This window comes from Glycine max, chromosome 8, assembly GCF_000004515.6.
Source record: "Glycine max cultivar Williams 82 chromosome 8, Glycine_max_v4.0, whole genome shotgun sequence".
Taxonomy (NCBI): domain Eukaryota; kingdom Viridiplantae; phylum Streptophyta; class Magnoliopsida; order Fabales; family Fabaceae; genus Glycine; species Glycine max.
Window position 1 is genome coordinate 14,003,484 of NC_038244.2, and position 19,386 is coordinate 14,022,869.

General features: G+C 33.3%; 2 protein-coding genes across 2 annotated transcripts; both read left to right on the forward strand.

The window, feature by feature from the left end:
• The first annotated feature begins 1,839 nt into the window (after nt 1–1,839).
• LOC100817247 (kinesin-like protein KIN-14Q) lies at nt 1,840–7,653 on the forward strand. The gene is made up of 17 exons (XM_006585370.4): nt 1,840–2,191; nt 2,388–2,468; nt 2,587–2,664; nt 2,904–3,233; nt 3,369–3,430; nt 3,527–3,737; nt 3,835–3,911; nt 4,000–4,099; nt 4,192–4,290; nt 4,380–4,556; nt 4,641–4,926; nt 5,072–5,233; nt 5,346–5,561; nt 5,671–5,708; nt 5,832–5,995; nt 6,098–6,223; nt 6,532–7,653. Exons 1-17 carry the CDS (start codon nt 2,089–2,091, stop codon nt 7,360–7,362), a joined length of 3,141 nt encoding a protein of 1,046 aa, XP_006585433.1. The 5' UTR covers nt 1,840–2,088; the 3' UTR covers nt 7,363–7,653.
• Nucleotides 7,654–15,668: 8,015 nt separating this feature from the next.
• Nucleotides 15,669–18,876, forward strand: LOC100817778 (serine/threonine-protein kinase WAG1). Its single transcript, XM_026129648.2, has 4 exons — nt 15,669–17,320; nt 18,152–18,350; nt 18,448–18,528; nt 18,607–18,876. The coding sequence occupies exons 1-2, from the start codon at nt 15,766–15,768 to the stop codon at nt 18,184–18,186; spliced, it is 1,590 nt and encodes a 529-aa protein (XP_025985433.1). The 5' UTR covers nt 15,669–15,765; the 3' UTR covers nt 18,187–18,350; nt 18,448–18,528; nt 18,607–18,876.
• Nucleotides 18,877–19,386: the final 510 nt, after the last annotated feature.

Sequence of the window (19,386 nt, forward strand, 5' to 3'; positions counted from 1 at the left end):
CAACTAATTTTGTCAAACATAACCTATATATACCCATATAAAGGAAAGATTAGAAGAGTCAAACTTTAATACTAAGAGAACGTTTATTTCATGAAATCTTCTAGAATTTCCGGAAATGTGAAGATGAAAATATATATTCCCATGTTTATGTTAAGGTAATCGACAAATATTTCTGAATATGATTTATTCTCAAAAAAGTGAGATACTCATGATTATGTTGATTTTATATTGAGTTGATTCTCATGAAAAAAGGGCGAGAATACCTATTAGTTCTATTATGCCTTGGATATCAATACCTATTTTCTCATTATTTGTGTATGATTTTTTTTTTATGTGAATCTCTCTACAATTTATGCTTTACATCAACTAGTATTTCAGATTCCACAATTCAATTTTGATATCAGAGGGTGTGAATTTGAAGATATATAATAGAGGAGTATGTTGCAGTTATTTTTGAAATTTAATTATTGATATGAAGGCAATTTACCGATTTTTTTTTGTTTACTTGAGGTGTGGTTTTTGTTGTACATATTTTTTTTTGTGTTGCATGTTCTTTTTAAGGCTGGGGTATTTTTTAAGAGCTTCTTCTCTAGCAGTCTACGGTAAGCCTTTTTGTCAGCCATTGAGCAAGTGAGAAGAGAATCAAGCAACTTCTGGACTTTCTCTGGCACGCCTCGCTATCGATTGTGACTTCCCAGCCATTGGAAATTCTTTTTCTCCAGTTTGAGGTTGTGTTACACTAAGATGTGGTTAAATTGAATTTTTTTTTTTGTAAGATTCTTCACTACTATTTGTAAACTAGAGTCTAACTGCATGTTGTTGTGTAGGTGCATATAACAAGTTTCTTAATATAAAAAAGATATTTTAGTAATATAACATACATTCCTAAGAATAAAATAACACGAATCAAACATATTTTTTTAACACTTCTAAGAATAAAAAAAATTTTCAACCAATTTTAATAATTAAATAAATATATTTTTCTTGAAATATTCAAAAATGTGGTTCTCATCTAATATTTTTGGGAATAACATTTTTGGAAAAGAAAAAAGTTTTGATGAAACAAATGCCTCCCTAAACCTATGTTTGACAGAGGGGTGAGATAAAAATTGTTTAAGAAATACTGAAATATTCCTTAACATACTCTCTTTAATTGATTAAATTTTATTAAAAACAACAAAATCAGGATGAGGGTCATTAAATATGATATGAGATCAACTAAATTTTGTGATTTTTAATAAATTTTAATTAATCAGAAAGAATGTATTTGAAAAAGAATATGTTAAAAATTGTGTTCCTAATATTTTTCAAATTATTTATAATGTATTTAGTTTAGAGAATGAAAATAAAAAGAATAAAAATAGAATAATTTTTTGAATGAAAATAAAGTATAAATAGTGTGGGTATCCACAAAATTTATCTTTTTCCTTTTTAGATCAAACAAAAACTTAAGATAAAAATAATTTTAAAATTTATTCTATTTTATCCGTTGTTCCAACTAAACACTTGTCATTTTTATTTTATTCCTTACTTATCTATTTTATTCTTATCTACTCTATTTTTTATATATGGCAAACAAGTTTATTCAAATAGATTGCTTTAACAACTTAACTAACTCATTGTATTTCAACGATTTTTACCCCACTAATCTATCAAATTTATAGTCTCTCACTTTTCAATCCAAAGTAAAAATAAAAAAAAGAGTCATGTGACGTGTCCTATGTTCCAATAACTTTGGTTTATCCAAAGTCAGAATCCAAAGTAGAAAGCAGAAACTCCACCAAGGATCCAAATCCATGTTTTGTAACGTGATTTCTGTGAATATATTGCCCCGCTTACCCCATTTCAAATTTCAAACCCCCCTAACGGTCGAATTTTCATTAAGGCAAGTTTCAATCTTCGCACATAGTTTCCTTGTAACCAAATCAAAATTCCATTTCAGAAAAACCTTCTACCTAAAACATCATATCACCACCATTACATAACCCCCTTTTATTAATTTATGCTGCTATTTATTTTTAACTTTATAATTATTATTGTTATTATTATTCTTGCTGAATTCAACGTTCAAACTTGGTCGTTTTATCAATGGAGGATAATAATCAATGGTGTCTCTATGACCATGACCCACTTCTTCTCACAGACGTTTCTTTGCAGCAAGAATCCTCTTCTTATACTCACAGCCCCAATTGTAAGAATCCTTCAACTTTTCTCATTCATTTTTTTTCTCTTTCTCTCTCTCTTGTGGAAAGAGCAAAAAAAAACAAAAAAAATTAAAAATGTAAAGATAAAAAAATGATTATAACTTGTAAGTTTTGAACTTGATGATCTCCTCGTGCACCCTTTTGTCTTGTTTGCCACTTTTTGTTTTCTTTTTGACGCAACAGCTCTTTCACAAGCATCACTGAGCTCTCGGAGTTTGGCTATGGCGGATGAGCCTGTGTCTCGTGGTGACAGCCCCAGCATCGGTTAGGACACTGAACTGAAGAGAAAATGAAAAATTTTGTTAAAGAATTGAATCTTTTTCTCGTCTTGGATGAACCCCCATTTTGTGATTTTGATGAGGGTTGTGAATTGATGCTGCAGGGTTTTCTCAGGAAAATGGAAGATTTGAAGGGAACAGCGTGAAATTCGATGACCCAAATGTGAAAAATGTGTTTGATGGTAAATGGGATTAGGTTTTGCTAGCACAATTTGAGATTTTTAATTTTTTTTTGTGTGGTTTTAGTTCCTGAAACTTCGGTTTTTAAGCCGAATTACATGGTGTGATCCATGTAGCCAACCTCAATTAGTGGGATAATAAAACTTTGTTGTTGTAGTTTTAGTTTTTGTGGCGTTTGAGAATTGAGTGGCTCTTAGGATCTGATCATCTGATAGAATATAATGGGAATATATTGTTTCAGGAAGATCAATTTTGGGGTATTCTCTTACATCCCCAGATTTGGTCATTTGTGGCTCACCAGATATTGCTGGAATCAGCTATGGTGATTCCCCTGAGTTGTCGAAGAACAAACATTCCAAGGATGTGGAGCAATCTATGGAGCTTTCTCTAGAGAATGGAATCAAGGGGTCTCAAGTAGAAGTTGACAATGGCCATAAGATCCCAACTGTTAAATTCTCCAACTTCTGTCAAACTTTTGAGCAAGAGGAAAAGCCACTGTCCCCTGAAGCCTCCTTTGAGCTTCTTCCACCTCTTGTAACCAGGAATGAGTCACCCCAAGATCACCCTCCTAGTGAGTTCAACTTTTGTTATCTCTGATTGTGAATAAAGGTTTTCAAATATGAACAATGGTTATACATGATGTGAAGTTGCTGGTTATAAGTCCAAACTCCAATTGTTATTTAAGATCATTTTGCTTCAAATTCAGGAGATACTGAGATGCTTGAAGATATTGGAGTGTCTCAGGAGGCAGAAATGGAGTCTTCAGAAGTATGCCTCTTTGTGAATAGTGATAGATTTGTTGTTTTGAGCAGGAAAAATGTAGGGTGATAATATTTGCTTTCATTTTCAATGATGTTCTTGTAGGATACCGAGGATATTGGGATGGAAGAGAAGTTTAAGAGACTGAAAAGAGAGTTTGACTGTCAGAGAAAGGAGCTGACGGAAACAAGGAGGGAGTTGGGGGAGATCAAGAGAGAGAATCAACAGAAGAGTAGAGAATGCCAAGAAGCTTGGAACTCCTTGAAAGAACTTCAAAATGAGCTAATGCGCAAGTCCATGCACGTTGGATCTTTGGGTATGCATAATTCTTTATGTGGTTATTATTATACTATTATATAACTAATCATTTGAGGTTTTGTTTCTCTGATCAATTGATATTTTTGGCTGTGCAGCATTTGCCATTGAGGGGCAAGTGAAGGAGAAAAGTAAGTGGTTTTCATCACTGAGAGACTTGACGAGGAAATTGAAGGTACTGATATGTTAACAAAGTTGAGTGACAAACAAATCAAGAAGGGTAAAGATATATTTATAACATGTTAATCAATTTCATTGTATAGATCATGAAAATGGAACACATCAAGCTATTAGAGGAAGCAGAGGCAAGCAAAAAATATCAAGCAGATATGAGAGAAATGGGACTTATTATCAAGTCCAAAAGTAAGTAGATAATATAGCTTTCAATCTTACACACGTTAATAGTTTGCCGTTCCGAACTTGTGCATAGTTTAATTCCTCTATTTATATTATAGTAAATGAACAGCTGGAGTCACATGAAGATCTCAAGTCCAAATATATTGAAGGGGCTAAGGAACGGAAAGATCTTTACAACAAGGTTTTGGAGTTGACAGGTAAGTTGTGAAGCTGATCTTGCTTTCATAGATTTGGATGGAATATAAATAATATGCATGATCACTAACTAATTAATCCTTCTTCACAGGAAACATAAGGGTCTTTTGCCGTTGTAGGCCTCTCAATGCCGAAGAGATATCTGCAGGAGCAACAATGGCCTTAGATTTTGAATTTGCGAAAGATGGTGATTTAACTGTAATGTCAAATGGAGCTCCTAAAAGGAATTTCAAGTTCGATGCTGTCTTTGGTCCCCAAGCTGAGCAAGGTATTGCCAGGAATTCTTTAGGATGAGGTTCTGAATTGAACACAAATGCTCAGTTTAACAGATTTATTTATTTTTCTTTTATAGCTGATATTTTTGAAGACACAGCACCATTTGCAACCTCAGTTCTAGATGGATACAATGTATGCATTTTTGCATATGGACAGACTGGGACAGGAAAAACTTTCACAATGGAGGGCACAGAAGAGGCTCGAGGTGTTAATTTCAGGACTCTTGAGAAAATGTTTGACATAATCAAGGAGAGACAAAAGCTCTATTGTTATGATATCTCTGTAAGTGTCTTAGAAGTGTACAATGAACAAATAAGAGATTTGCTGGTTGCGGGAAATCATCCTGGAACAGCTGCAAAAAGGTAGACTAAAAATCGGTTATTTTCCTTCTATTTTCAACCTAACAGCAGCTTACAATTAAACTTGGACAAGGAAATTAAACTAAAACTTACTTTTAGCTTATTCTATAGTAACCGATATAGTTCACTAAAATGTGGTTATTTGTAGACTTGAAATAAGGCAAGCTGGTGAAGGAATGCATCACATTCCAGGGTTAGTTGAAGCACATGTGAACAATATGACTGAAGTCTGGGAAGTCCTACAAACTGGTAGCAATGCAAGGGCAGTAAGCTCAACCAATGCCAATGAGCATAGCAGCCGATCTCACTGGTGAATTTAAACTTTTTTTTTTATTAGATTCCTGAACCATATGTGAATTAGGTTTCTAAACCATCTGGTTGGAGAAAAACTACTTATGATGGGCTATTGTTTCTCTATACAGCATTCACTGTGTTATGGTTAAGGGAGAGAATTTGTTGAATGGGGAATGCACAAGAAGCAAGTTATGGCTGGTGGACCTAGCAGGCAGCGAGCGAGTGGCAAAGACAGAAGTGCATGGTGATAGACTGAAGGAGACACAAAATATTAATAGGTCTCTCTCTGCACTTGGTGATGTCATATCAGCTCTTGCAACAAAAAGTTCACACATTCCTTTCAGGTTATGTCAATATAATTTTTAGCTCATGTTTTCAATCCCAAATGCTGAAATGAATCACCATCTTTTGGTCTACTGGTCAGTATTGAAATTTTTGTTCATCATGTTGCAGGAACTCCAAGCTTACACACTTGCTGCAAGACTCATTAGGTACTTATTTCTCCATGCAAAGAAACTTATCTAGGCTTGTTTCTTTTGCACGTGTATGCCTGACTTCTATCTATCCTATGCAAATATGAAAATAAAATTTGTTGAACAATCTTGTTTTTCCAGGAGGAGATTCAAAGGCACTCATGTTTGTACAGATCAGTCCTAATGAAAACGATTTGAGTGAGACAATTTGCTCTCTGAACTTTGCTAGTAGAGTAAGAGGAATAGAATTGGGACCTGCAAGAAAGCAGTTGGACACTGTTGAACTTTTGAGACACAAACAAATGGTATGATTCATGTAATGCTATTGTATTTATAAAGTATCTATATTCCACTGCTTAACTGTGATAGTGTATTTTCTTTTTAATAAGTTTACTCTCCTTTGTTAGGCTGAGAAAGTCAAACAAGAGGTAAGGCTGAAGGATTTGCAAATCAAGAAGATGGAGGAAACAATCCATGGATTGGAGTCCAAGATGAAGGAAAGCGACAATAAGAACAAAAATCTCCAAGAGAAGGTATCATATCAAAGCACAAATTTATAATTTATATCCTTATAAGTAGTCTTGAGGGCGAGCCCTGGTGCAGCGGTAAAGTTGTGCCTTGGTGACTTGTTGGTCATGGGTTCGAATCCGGAAACAGCCTCTTTGCATATGCAAGGGTAAGGCTGCGTACAATATCCCTCCCCCATACCTTCGCATAGCGAAGAGCCTCTGGGCAATGGGGTACGAAGAATCCTTATAAGTAGTCTTCCTTTCCCCAAGTAGATGGATTCTCTTGGATTTCACTTGTGAATATTTCATCATTGTCTGTATTCACTTTGAAGGTCAAGGAACTGGAATCACAACTTCTGGTTGAGAGAAAGCTGGCGCGTCAACATGTAGACTCAAAGATAGCTGAGCAGCACCAAATGAAACATCAAGAAGAGCAAAACAATACACTTATGAGACCAGCACTTGCAAGTAGACCACTAGGAAGTCTCAAGAATTTCAATGATCCAGTGAGTGGTGGTGGATGGTGCAAAGACCAACAAATAAATTCAGCTAAACCACTCGCTGAGAACAACATCTTGAAACCTTGTATACCCTTTTCTACAATGGAGAGCTCCATCAAGTGCATTGATCATGCTGAGAAAGAAAACAATCCTGACATGGCTGACAAGGCTCTATTGCCAAAAAGGCCTGGAAGAGCTTCTACTATATGCATGATGACACCGCGTGTTCCTTCAGCCATTGCCTCAAGGAGAAACTCTCTGATTCCACTCCCAAGTATACCTAGCTTAACACAGTTCCAGTCACCATTATTACCAAAGTTAACAAACCAAGCTGATCAGAAGGATGTCAATGGGGAATTAGAAACCAACTGTGTGCCTGCACAGACTCATTGTGAGAGTCCCAAAGAAGTTAGAATTGGTGTTAAGAGGATTGGTAGCATACTAAGAAGAAGCCTTCATAAGAAAATACAGATGAAGTCTCCTCTTCAGCAGCACATGAGGAAGGTTGGTGTGAATGTAGGGATGGAGAAAGTTAGAGTTTCCATTGGAAGTAGGGGGAGATTGGCACCAAGGGGCCAAGTAGGAAGTGGTAGAAGAGGAGGAGGAGCTAAAGATATTCAACAAAAGAATAGTCAAAAGGAGAAGGAAAGGGGATGGATTTGAAAGTAGGTAGGAAGTGTTGATCTAGATTTTATTTATTTATTTTATTTTACTTTTTTGTTATATATGGATAGATGAAATTGATTTCTTGTGTGTCACCATCCCTTTCAAGGAAATATGAAAAATGATATGTTTTTCATATGGGAAATGCTAAAATAGTGTAAAAACTTTAATGTGCATGTATGTGAAAAATTTATCTCATGATTCTCGTCCTTAACAAGTGTGATGTAAACATATATCTACAAACATACTAGTCTTGAGTCTTGATATAATAAATTAATTTCCGATAGTAATTGACTATGGATGTGTAAGAACAATAAAGTTCTAAATAAGCCAAAAACATTTCAGTATTAAATCGTACTTGATGCCTTGCAGTAAAAAACAAATTGCTCCAAGAGTTTATCATGTTAATTAAGTAAATAGCTACTTAAATAATAAAATGAAGAAATGTTTCATAATTCGTATAAAGGTAAATAATATGATCCATTATACACTAAAAGGTTAGTATGTTGTTGGCCTGCATATACCAACATTAAGGTACAATGGTGTCAAAACTTGCAATGCTATAAATGGCTTCTCAAGAAATATGAAAAATAAAAGAGTTAACTAAGTTTTTAGGTAAACTTTTTTGAAATTCGATTTTTAGTTCTTAAATTTTTATTTGACTAATAAGGTCTTTCAACTTTTTTTTATTAAAATTTTTAGTTCTTAGACTTTTAGAAATTTTAGATTTTAGTTCCTGAATAAAAGTTTAAATTCATTATTTTTATTTATTTAATGAGATTTTAAGAATTAAAAACTTGATTTTTCGAAAGTTTATGAACTAAAAATTTTAATGGAAAAAATTTGAGGACATTAATTGGTTAAACAAAAGCTTAGAAACTAAAAGCCTTAATGGAATAAAGTTAAAGGACTTTAACCAGTTAAATAAAAGTTTAACGATTAAAAATTGAATTTTAAAAAAAATTAACTACTAAAAACTTAGTTAATCTAAAATAATATGAAACTCATTTGTTAAGAGAAGAAATGACAGGGGTGATTGCTTCAAGTTATCTTGGTTTATTCCGGAAATTAGGTTGGGAGGGAAACTTTATTCCTATATTTATTAAAAGGTAATAAAATATTTATTTTGAGGTATATTTTATTACTAAGAAACTAATATGTTCACGTTCTACTCTTTTTTATTCCTGGAGGACGAGGGTGGAAAAGTGAATTCCTGTGTGATGGATGGGAAGTATCTTGTTGAATAAATTAAAAATAGAGACATACCTTGATCGATACCCACTATACCCTATTATCCTGGCATTCATGTTACTTGCATATCAACGTGTATGCGTGTGGTTAGAGAATTCCTAACTGAGAAGAGATAATACATCTTTTAACGTACTTTTTTTAAAATATTGTTTATCATTGACTAAAATTGTTTTGTTATATAGTTTTACTGAAAGAGCAGCACTAGTAATACATTTTTATTGATTAAAATATATTACAAATTATAAAATTAAAAGAATAAGTCATTAAATAAAATATGAGACTTATTGAATTTTATAATTTTCAATATATTTTAACAATGTGCATATTAAAGAGTGTATCTCAAACATTTCTCTACTAAAATTGATTAAAAATAAGCCTAATAAATTTTGTGATTTTTTTTTTACAACGATCTTCACTTATTTAATGAATCTTAGAATTATAAATTTGCAGTTTCAATAAATTTCATAAATTAGAAAAAAATATACTATCAAAGAACATGATCATTAATTGATCAACATATCATTGCCCATTCTCGTTCTAATATATTCCATAAGTAGTATTTTGGAGTTTGGGCTTTGGACAGTTTAGTATTCGTATTTGATTTAATGTATTTTATTTTAAACCCACTGGCCTATAAAGACAAAGGTAGTTATGCTTCGTGGTGCATGCCATTTATTTAGTGCAATATTGCTCTAGAGTACATGCACAAGAACTTTTGGTTGGTTGGGTTAAGTCAGAATTAGAAGAAATTTGTCCAACCTAACTTTTTGCTTTCATGGGTAGGTCAGGTTCAAATAAATCTGAAAGCCTACCCAATTAACCTAAACCATGAGAACCCTTGTATTGACTTAATTAATTACCATTCTTGATGTGTCAATTCGAAACTTACTACACTATAAAGAATTATATTCAAATCACTATGTCAACATAAACACTAGTTCTGTTAGGTTCGGTTCAGTAGATGTCTTACAAGCAAAATTTTGACTAACCCCCTTATGTCAAAACACGATCGAGGGACATATATAAACATAGGCTACTCTTATTTATCACAAGTTACATAAAATAAAAAAATCTGCATATGACCTTGCAAGACCCCTGATAGATAGATGCATACCAACCTTCAAATCAGAACATTAATTGAGAGTTTCATAGCCTATTCAAATTAAAAAAAGCATTTCAGCATAATGGGTTAGGGGAGTTAATTAATATAAAAAACAAACAATCATATAAATCACCACCTTGTGAGAATCACGTACAACAAAATTCATAATAATTTGTCGGGATTGGTAATTTAATTCTCAGTTGATTCAAGATTAGTTATAAAGCAGACATAATTAAAACAGATAATAAGCAATTTGCATTGTATGATTAATAATATAAGTAAGTTCCCTTATCATAACTTATCTTTCACATAAATAATTTACCTGATCAATAAAGTGATGCCTATAGTTTTTATTTTCAATTTTCATGTTGATTTAATTCATTTGTCTGCATTCGAGACAGGTGTGGCTTCTAACTGAAATAACTTCAAGCAATTAACTTGCAAGTTCAGGATGCAATGGAATCATTGAACTCATTTGCCAACTTTGAGCATCTTTTATATATAATTTCTTTTGCTTCTATATAATATCACCAACTGGGTTCACCAAACAGGATGAACCTTTAATTTGGCCAACTGTATGATACAAAAAAAAGTATATAATCATCTCACCAATTCTCAACTTTGTCAATATGTTTCAGATGGGTACCCTAATTTAGTTGAGGGTCATGATTGAGCACTCTCTCTCTCTCTCAACATTTGTTTGAACACTTATGATAAATTAAATAATGTGAAGGGATCTGAGTTAATGATTGAGAGCTCCAAAGGGTGTATGATATATATATATGACAATATGGAAGTTGATGCATGTGACTGTGTGGAAAGAAGATGAAATTGGAGACATTAAAGAAATATGAGAAAGGTCAGGTGTTATTGTTTTTGCTTATAATCATGAAAACTAAATTATATAATTTGAGTTTTAGCATAATGGCCAAATACAATGCATCAATCCTTATTATAAAGGTCGGCAATAGCATGTCTGTCTTAGGTTGTACTTCTTCTTGACCATATACACCTGATGTAAAATTTGTGATTACTTTAATTTATTCGATTTAGTTAAAAAGTTAATTTTTTTTATCGATAGAAGATAGTATTAGAACAATTCATCCGGTTAATTAGTTAATTAATTTATTTGTTTATACTACTTTTTACTTCTAGAAGTTATTTTTTCTAAATTTCTTGTGTATGTTATGTGGGTATATATATAGCTTGCTTGATAAGCACCCATCTATGTATGTATGCATGGGAAATGTTGTCTCAATGAACAATGAAGGATACAAGGTTTATTCCCGGCCCCATCCATATCATAAAGCAACATGCAGCATGATGTTGTTTCACCTATGTACGCATACCTAGTGAGACATGTATGATATGCGTCCCAAATCGAATAAACCATCAATTTAATCTTTTAATTATTATTATTTTTCTTATCTACTCTTTAAAGTAATAAAATTATATAAGTAATTTCTAAAATATTGGATACCTATCAATTGATATATTTAATTTACTAACTATCAAACTAATTTGAAAGGTTTTCAAATATTTGGAAGATTACTTAGTATGACTATTTTTAATATTTAAGAGAATATATATATATATATATATATATATATATATATATATATATATATATATATGAATTATTTTTTAATATAAATATGTTAACAAGTTACATCAATATATATTTTAAGATATTTTTTAGTTATATATAATTTGTTAACACACTCATATTAAAAAAAATTAAGAATATACACATTAACAAATCTCACAAACACTTATTAATATATATATCCTTATTTTTTAGTATGAATATATTTACAAGTTACACCATTTTATATTTTAAGATATTTTTTAGTTATATCTCACTAATGTAATAAAATATTAACTTTGTTGATTAAAACAAAATAAAGCAATAGTTGTTGAGTCGGCTGAATTTTTTCATTTATGAAATATGTATTATATACCAAGGTTTCTTTCTGAAATGTCTAAGAGTCTAAACCTTCTCAGAGAGCTCACCGCTAATATTGAAGAAGTATATCCTATCCGAAATTAATGAAGACATCACCTGTGTAGGGCATCAATTCCATGTCATTAATTAATTGCTTTTATATTGACAAAAAAGTTTATTCATTTCGAAATGGGCCATGCGATTTTTAAGAGTTTCAAAAGACATTAGCCTAGCTCTCATGTGAGCCATGCAGACACACATAGTGCAATGTCCATTTAGATGAAGCCAATAAGTCTTAGGGTCTTCCTGGGAGGGTTGAATTGACACGTGCTTTTGTGACTTATGATGAGATTAATTTGGAGAGGTCTTTGGATAAACATTACCAATTGTGTTTTGATTAGTATTAATTATTATTAACCACTAAACATTGCCTTGGATACCAGTAAGCATTTGGGCAAGTTGAACCATTAATATGCATTTTTCCTAAATAAACTATACGTATGGGCATGCCAAATGCACATGCATGTGTGTGTGTGGGGGGGTGTTAAGCACGAAGTTGCTTGTAATACAAATGTTGAGCATGATATGACTATGAAGAGAGATTATTCGTAGTATTGGGAAACTGTGTTTGCAAAAGAAGAATCCGATATTATATTAAAAATCTAAGGAAAGGCAAATAAATTAGCTTCAAAATAGGATATTTCTAAATTCACAGGCAACTCATTGTTTTCTATAAGTATACATTAATTTATCTAGTAAACTCAAGTAATTTACCATTATCATGTTTACCATTTTTTTTTTAAAAAAAATCAGGACCATTTTCTATAAGTATGCATAATTTGTTTCAAAATATTCAGATATTCATATTTTTGGAGATTACCATTTAATGAGTTTTGTTATGTATGGCTTTAAAATAATTTTTTTACACCATCCATGCATACAAATGAAATCCATATTTAATGCAATCAAATATTAGTTGTTTAGTTGAAAATTTGAAAAAAAAAATTAAACTTAGTCATTGGATAATCTTTTCTCCCCTTAAAGTAATTGCGTAAAAAATAAAATAAATAATTTGTTCATTTTTAGTTTAAGGAAATATGCTCTAGAAACTTAGGGGCGTTTAGATATGTACTTTTATTTTCTATTTTCACTTTTTAACAACAAAACTTTGACCTTATTTTCAATTTGTTTGTTGTTTTCAAAGATTTATACAGGAAATAGGCAAAACAAAAAAAATTATTTTCAATGTTTCATGTGTAAATCTTTGAAAATAGGAAAAAAAATAAAAATAAGGTGAAAATTTTATAATTAAAAAGTGAAAACATAAAACAAAAGTACAAGTAAGTCCCTCTTAATACAAAATTATTATTATTTTTGTTAGAAATTACAATTTAATGTAACTGCATGTCTAAATGAATTTAAGATTATTAATTAAGTTGAAATAATCCGTAGTTATTAGTTTACTAGGTGGTAATTATTAAGAAAGTGTAAGTTCTAAGATGTTTGCCAATTTCTACATTCATATTGTGGTTTTCTTCTAAAAAAACTCAAATAATTGGTTAGAACATGACGTGGAATCAATGAAAATTTTTAAGATTTTTAGTTTCAACATAGACTTCGCTGTTTTTTAGCATGAATATTGGAATGTCAAGCAAAACGTGGTGTGTATGAGTTCTTTATTTACTTTTGGGTAGGAAGGGGGGATATTATTCAACATTTACCCCCAAATTTCTATACAAATTAATATCATCAAATATGTGCGAGTTTGTGTAAATTAATTGTCTAAATAATTCATTTATTTCGTCAATTTTGGAGGGGAGGTATCAGATCCCCTAAAAAAATTAGAGTTGACTAAAGGGTGCTAGTGAGTAAGAGCAAGGGAACACAACCCATCCCCCTTCATTATTATTATCAATTGAATATTAACACTTTCTTAAATTTAACATTTCCTCAATAGAGAAGAGCAGTTGGATCTCTCTTATCACGAGGGATGGAGGTTCATAATTTTGGTGTTGCTAGCCTCCATTATTAATTTAGCCGCACTAAATACTACTGCTACCTAAGGAAGTTGAAGCCCATTTTTTTAATTAATGAACTCTGAATTATAGCTTGCTCTAAGTAATACTAATACATTAATAAATGGGGGGAAATTGGAATAATGAAATTGTGTAGGCGACAATGTAGGGCCAATGTTGACCACGTGGCAGACAAATAAGTAACCCCTTTCTTCCCAGGGTAGGTCCCAACCCCTTATGAGCTTCAACGCTTTCATATTACCCAACTTCATGTCACATGGGACTACCATCATCACCCATTTTTCTCTTTCATTTATTATCTTAACCTTAGTCACAAACAAAACAATATTTAATTATGAAACATGCGGATTTTGATTGTAAATCCACTGTTCTACTCTTGTTTTGAAGGATATAGTACATTTGAAATGGTTAGGATGATAGTTTAGTTATTCAAAGGCTTTCATTTAATCCTGTTTTGGTTACAATGGTTTAGTTTAACAGCACAATAAAGCCAAGATATTTAACACATATAATTTATCGATGCTCAACTAGTTCTTTTACAAATTACTATCAGCATATGGTTTTCATCATAAAATAAAAAGGATTGATGTGTTGTTTAATTAAATAAGTCACTCAAGTCAAGGGTATCATAATTTGAGCTTAATGCATGCATTTAGGATAATTATGAACTATTTCACCAAAATTATAGGAGTATGATAAGATGTAAGAACTCCTTAAAGAAAAGAATGACACGGCCAAATGTCGTGTTCTAATGGAAGTAAAATATCACAATTGAGTCCATTCTTAAGGGCTGTTCACTATAGTTAACAAGATATCACCTCCAACATGATACCAACTCCTTATCTGCTCTAGCAATTTTATTCACACATGAATTTTGTAGAATTAAATGCAACTCGATCCTATGCAACTACATAACATTAGCACCGTCCCTATTTTGGGGTAAGAAAGTCTTGGTTTGCCAAGTGCCCTGAACCTAGCTACAGCTAGCTCTAGCACTATAGCATTAAAACCATGCAAAAAAAAAATAAAAAATCCACAGTTGCATTTTCCAACGAACCAACACAATTAATTACTACTCCCTACCAGCATGTATATCTATCTACGAGCACTGCGTCACTATCACCGACTCAACAACAACGTTAGAAACATACAAGCCAGACCAAACCCCACCCATCTAGCCGTTAATCTCTTCCACAAGGTTCCATTAATTAACACTTATTGTATGTGTTTGATTTATGTTAGAATATCCCAAAAAGTTGATTGAATAAAAAATTAGATATTTTCAATATTATTATTAGATGAGATGTTAATGACATATCAAAATTGTCAATAAAAACTCACTTAAAAAATTATTATTGATATTTCATATATGCAAATCACTCTTTAATTGTAACGACTTAATTGATCTCTTGGTGTCATAAAATCTTTCTGTAGATAATTGTTCACTTAACAAGAAAGTGACGTAAGAAGAATATAATTCACTCCTTAAAAAAGCTTAGAGTTCATACCAAATTCTTAATATGCAAACAATACATTTTTCAGACACCAAATGTGTATTTTTTTTTTAAAAGAATTAAAACATTGAATTCTTAGATTACTCCAGGAGATTATCTTTTTTATTATAAAAAATTGATCCACAATCAAAGACTATTATGATATCAACGATGAGCGATCCAACAAAAAATAAAACTTAAACAAAAATTAAAAATGATTTTTTCTACTTTAAAGAAAAGATTGACATGCGGGAGGAACCTTTTAGTGAATATTCATGATTTTTTAAAATTTAAAAAACTAATAACAAATGTGAGTTAAACCTGAAGCTTTAACTGTGTTATCCTTACAATGTGAACCGACTTCTATCAAATATAGAACTAAATTTTATTAACTTTTTCTTGTCAATTAAAAATGTAAATGATAGGTAATGAAAAGATTAATCTAGATAATAGACTCTTGTAATCCTAAATCATAAAATAATTTATCTTTAGTTACCCCAATAGATCAAGCTAGCTAATAATAGTAGTGATAAATCAAAGTTCCATGATGATATAATAATACGAAAGGAATAGAATATGCAAAGTCCAGTTGGTCAACCTAACCTCTGTATCTGTCCATGTCCCCGATGCTCCAGTTGGGTCAACTTTCTTGAACCTTGGGCCCCACCTTCTCTGTCTTCCCATCCTTTTAAATATACGAAAAAAAAAGACCCAACGTTAATCTCTCAGAACAGAACCAAAACCCACTCTCTCACACACTCCACACAAGACACAACCATGGAGGAGCCAACGTTGTTGTTCCCCGACACCGACCTCGATCTCAGCTTCACCAGCACCACCACTGACCGCACCACCACCACCACCACCACCAGTGCAAGAACAAGCCTCGCCCGCACTAGCAGCCTCACCCTCAGCTTCAACGACCGTTTGTCCACATTCTCCGCCTCGGAAACCACCACCGCCTCCCTTATCAGCCGCCGTCCCCACCGGAGCGGCGATCCCAACTGGTCCGCCATTCAGGCCGCCGTCAACCTCTCCTCCGACGGCCGCCTCCACCTCCGCCACCTTAAGCTCCTCCGCCACCTCGGCTCCGGCAACCTCGGCCGCGTCTTCCTCTGCCGCCTCCGTGACTACGACGGCGCCCACTTCGCCCTCAAGGTCGTCGACAAAGACCTCCTCACCCCGAAGAAACTCTCCCACGCGCAGACCGAAGCGGAGATCCTACACGCGCTGGACCACCCCTTCCTCCCCACTCTCTACGCGCGTATCGACGTTTCGCATTACACGTGCCTTCTCATGGACTTCTGCCCCGGCGGCGACCTCCACTCCCTCCTCCGCAAACAGCCCCAGTTTCGTCTCCCCCTCGCGGCGGCGCGTTTCTTCGCCGCCGAGGTCCTCGTCGCCCTGGAGTACCTCCACGCGCTCGGCATCGTCTACCGCGACCTCAAACCCGAGAACGTCCTCCTGCGCGACGACGGCCACGTCATGCTCTCGGATTTCGATTTGTGCTTCAAATCGGACGTGGCACCAAACGTCAACTTCCGGTCCCACACCTCACCACCTCGCGTGGGCCCCACGAGCGGTTGCTTCAGTTGTAATAATAATAACCGCCACCGAGAAAAGTTGGTTGCAGAGTTCGTGGCGGAACCGGTGACGGCGTTTTCACGGTCGTGCGTTGGGACGCACGAGTATTTAGCTCCCGAGCTTGTCTCGGTTAACGGTCACGGTAACGGCGTGGACTGGTGGGCTTTTGGGGTTTTCGTTTACGAGTTGTTGTACGGGACGACGCCGTTTAAGGGGTGTAGCAAGGAGGGCACGCTGCGCAATATAGCATCAAGCAAGGATGTGAGGTTCGTCCACGTGGCGGAGCGAGAGGAGGCAGGGATGGCCGAGGCGAGGGATTTGATTGAGAAGTTGTTGGTGAAGGACCCTAGGAAGAGGCTAGGGTGCGCTAAGGGTGCTACTGAGATTAAACTACACCCTTTTTTTTATGGAATTAAGTGGCCTTTGATTAGGACTTATAGGCCACCGGAGGTCAAGGGATTCATCAGAAGGAATAAGTCCAACGTTACTTGCAAGAGAAACACCTGCTGGTGGAAGAGACTAGGGCTTCTTGTGAGGAACAAAGGGGGTAAATATAATTTGTTTTCAAACTATAGTAATAATAATTATTATCATGGTTACAAGGTTAGGTAGGTAATAAGCGTGCAATTGTGCCTTCATTATTCGGTTTGCATTTTGGATGGAAGATATAGGATAGTGTGACCATAGTTTTCAATTTTGGGTGTGCAGTGAGTCTAGTTTTTTTTTTGAGGGAGGAGACTGTAGTTTTTCGTGCCACAGGTTTACTGTTGTACATGAATCACAAATGATATATATATATACATCAAACCAATTCCTATAAATATCTATGCCTTCATTATTCATTATTTTTTCTTTCAATTTAGCTATTTTACAAATAATTTTATGTAACTTGTAATTAGTTTAGGTTGTTTAAGGTTATCGTGTGTTATTCACCAGACTTTTATCAATTACTAATCTCTAAAGAAATTTAACTAACTAACTTTAATTAAGCTTCTTTCAATTTTATTTTCTTTCATTTTTATATGACTCCATCTCAAAATCTTATTTAAAGAATTGGTTCTATTTGAACTAATATTATTACTTAAATGTTGTTGGAAGGAAATATATGTACTTAAAAGGACGTACTTAATAAAGAGTTAACCTTGAATTGAGAATAATAATGAGTTGATACAAAGTTGTTAAAGCAGCTACGTGGCGTTTTGCTTTGGCGGATAAAGGAACGTGTGGTTTCATGGTTCACTTTTTGAGTTGATCCCATTGCCTTTTAAATGAAGCCCTCAAAAGTATGTCTGTTTGTGAATAGTGATAGATTTGTTGTTTTGAGCAGGAAACTAGAGAATGATAATATGTGCTTTCATTTTCTATGATGTTTTTATAGGATGTCGAGGATATTGGGGTGGAAGAGAAGTTTAAGAGGCTGAAAAAAGACTTTAAGTTTCAGAGAAAAGAGCTGGCATAAATAAGGAGGAGACTGGGGCAGATCAAGAGAGAATCAACATAAGAGTAGAGAATGTCAAGAAGCTTGGAACTCCTAAAAAGAGATTCAAAATGTCCATGCATGTAGGATCTTAGTTTGGGTATGCATATCCCTTTTTGTAGTTATTATTATACTACTATATAAATAAGCGTTTGAGGTTTTGTTTATCTAATCAACTGATATTTTTGTTTCTACAGCATTTGCCATTGAAGGGCAAATGATGGAGAAAAGTAAGTGGTTTTTATCACTGAGAGACTTGACGATCGAGGAAAATGAAGGTATTGATTTGTTAATAAAGTTGAGTGACAAATAAATAAGGCTATATTTATAACGTGTTAATCAATTTCATTATACAGACTATGAGAATAGAAACACATCAAGCTACCGGAGGAAGCAGAGGCAAGCGAAAAATGGTGAGCTAACTGTAATGCCAAATGGAGTAACTCTCCAAAGTTGCTTATAATGGGACACGTTTATATATATCACTCATTTTTTACTTTCCTTCGGTAGAAAGCACCTCTAAACACTACATTTTTACAATGAAACAATTCTTTTTAGGTGCTTCCAAGGTCTCAAAAAAGACTTATATCCATTATATTTTTATTATTAACCTATTTATTAATTTATAATTATCTTATTTATTTTTTAATTACAATTTTTAGTCTATTATTATTTAAAATATTTTTTGGCACAATAAAAAGTAAAAATAAAAATATAATTAAATTATATTTTATTTAAAATAATAAAATTAGTTAACCTCACACAAATAACACACATCAAACATACTAATTAAAATAACAAAAGTTACATATTTAAAATAATAACCAATTTTATTGATTATCGTGTTCAAAATATTTTTAAATATGTTTCATGAGATCTGTCTGAAATTGATGATAACGTCCTCAATAACAACATAATTAAAACATAAATAATTAGTAAAAGTTACATTATAATAACTAGCACAATTACTAAATTGAAGTGTACCCTAATTTATATACAATAATAAAATGTAATTGTTAAAAATTTTAATGGTTACATTTTTTTAAACGTTATCGGCCAACGACTTTTTTTCTTTCTCATTCGACATAGTCAAGAATATTTTTTCTTTCTCATCCAACGACTATTTGTTAAAAAAA

Coding starts and splice junctions, on each gene's coding strand:
- LOC100817247 (XM_006585370.4), top strand. CDS start 2,089: ATGGAGGATAATAATCAATGGTGTCTCTATGACCATGACCCACTTCTT. Junction 2,665..2,903: donor TGTGAAAAATGTGTTTGATG/GTAAATGGGATT, acceptor ATATTGTTTCAG/GAAGATCAATTTTGGGGTAT. Junction 3,234..3,368: donor ACCCCAAGATCACCCTCCTA/GTGAGTTCAACT, acceptor CTTCAAATTCAG/GAGATACTGAGATGCTTGAA.
- LOC100817778 (XM_026129648.2), top strand. CDS start 15,766: ATGCAAAGTCCAGTTGGTCAACCTAACCTCTGTATCTGTCCATGTCCC. Junction 17,321..18,151: donor TCTTGTGAGGAACAAAGGGG/GTAAATATAATT, acceptor ATGTTTTTATAG/GATGTCGAGGATATTGGGGT.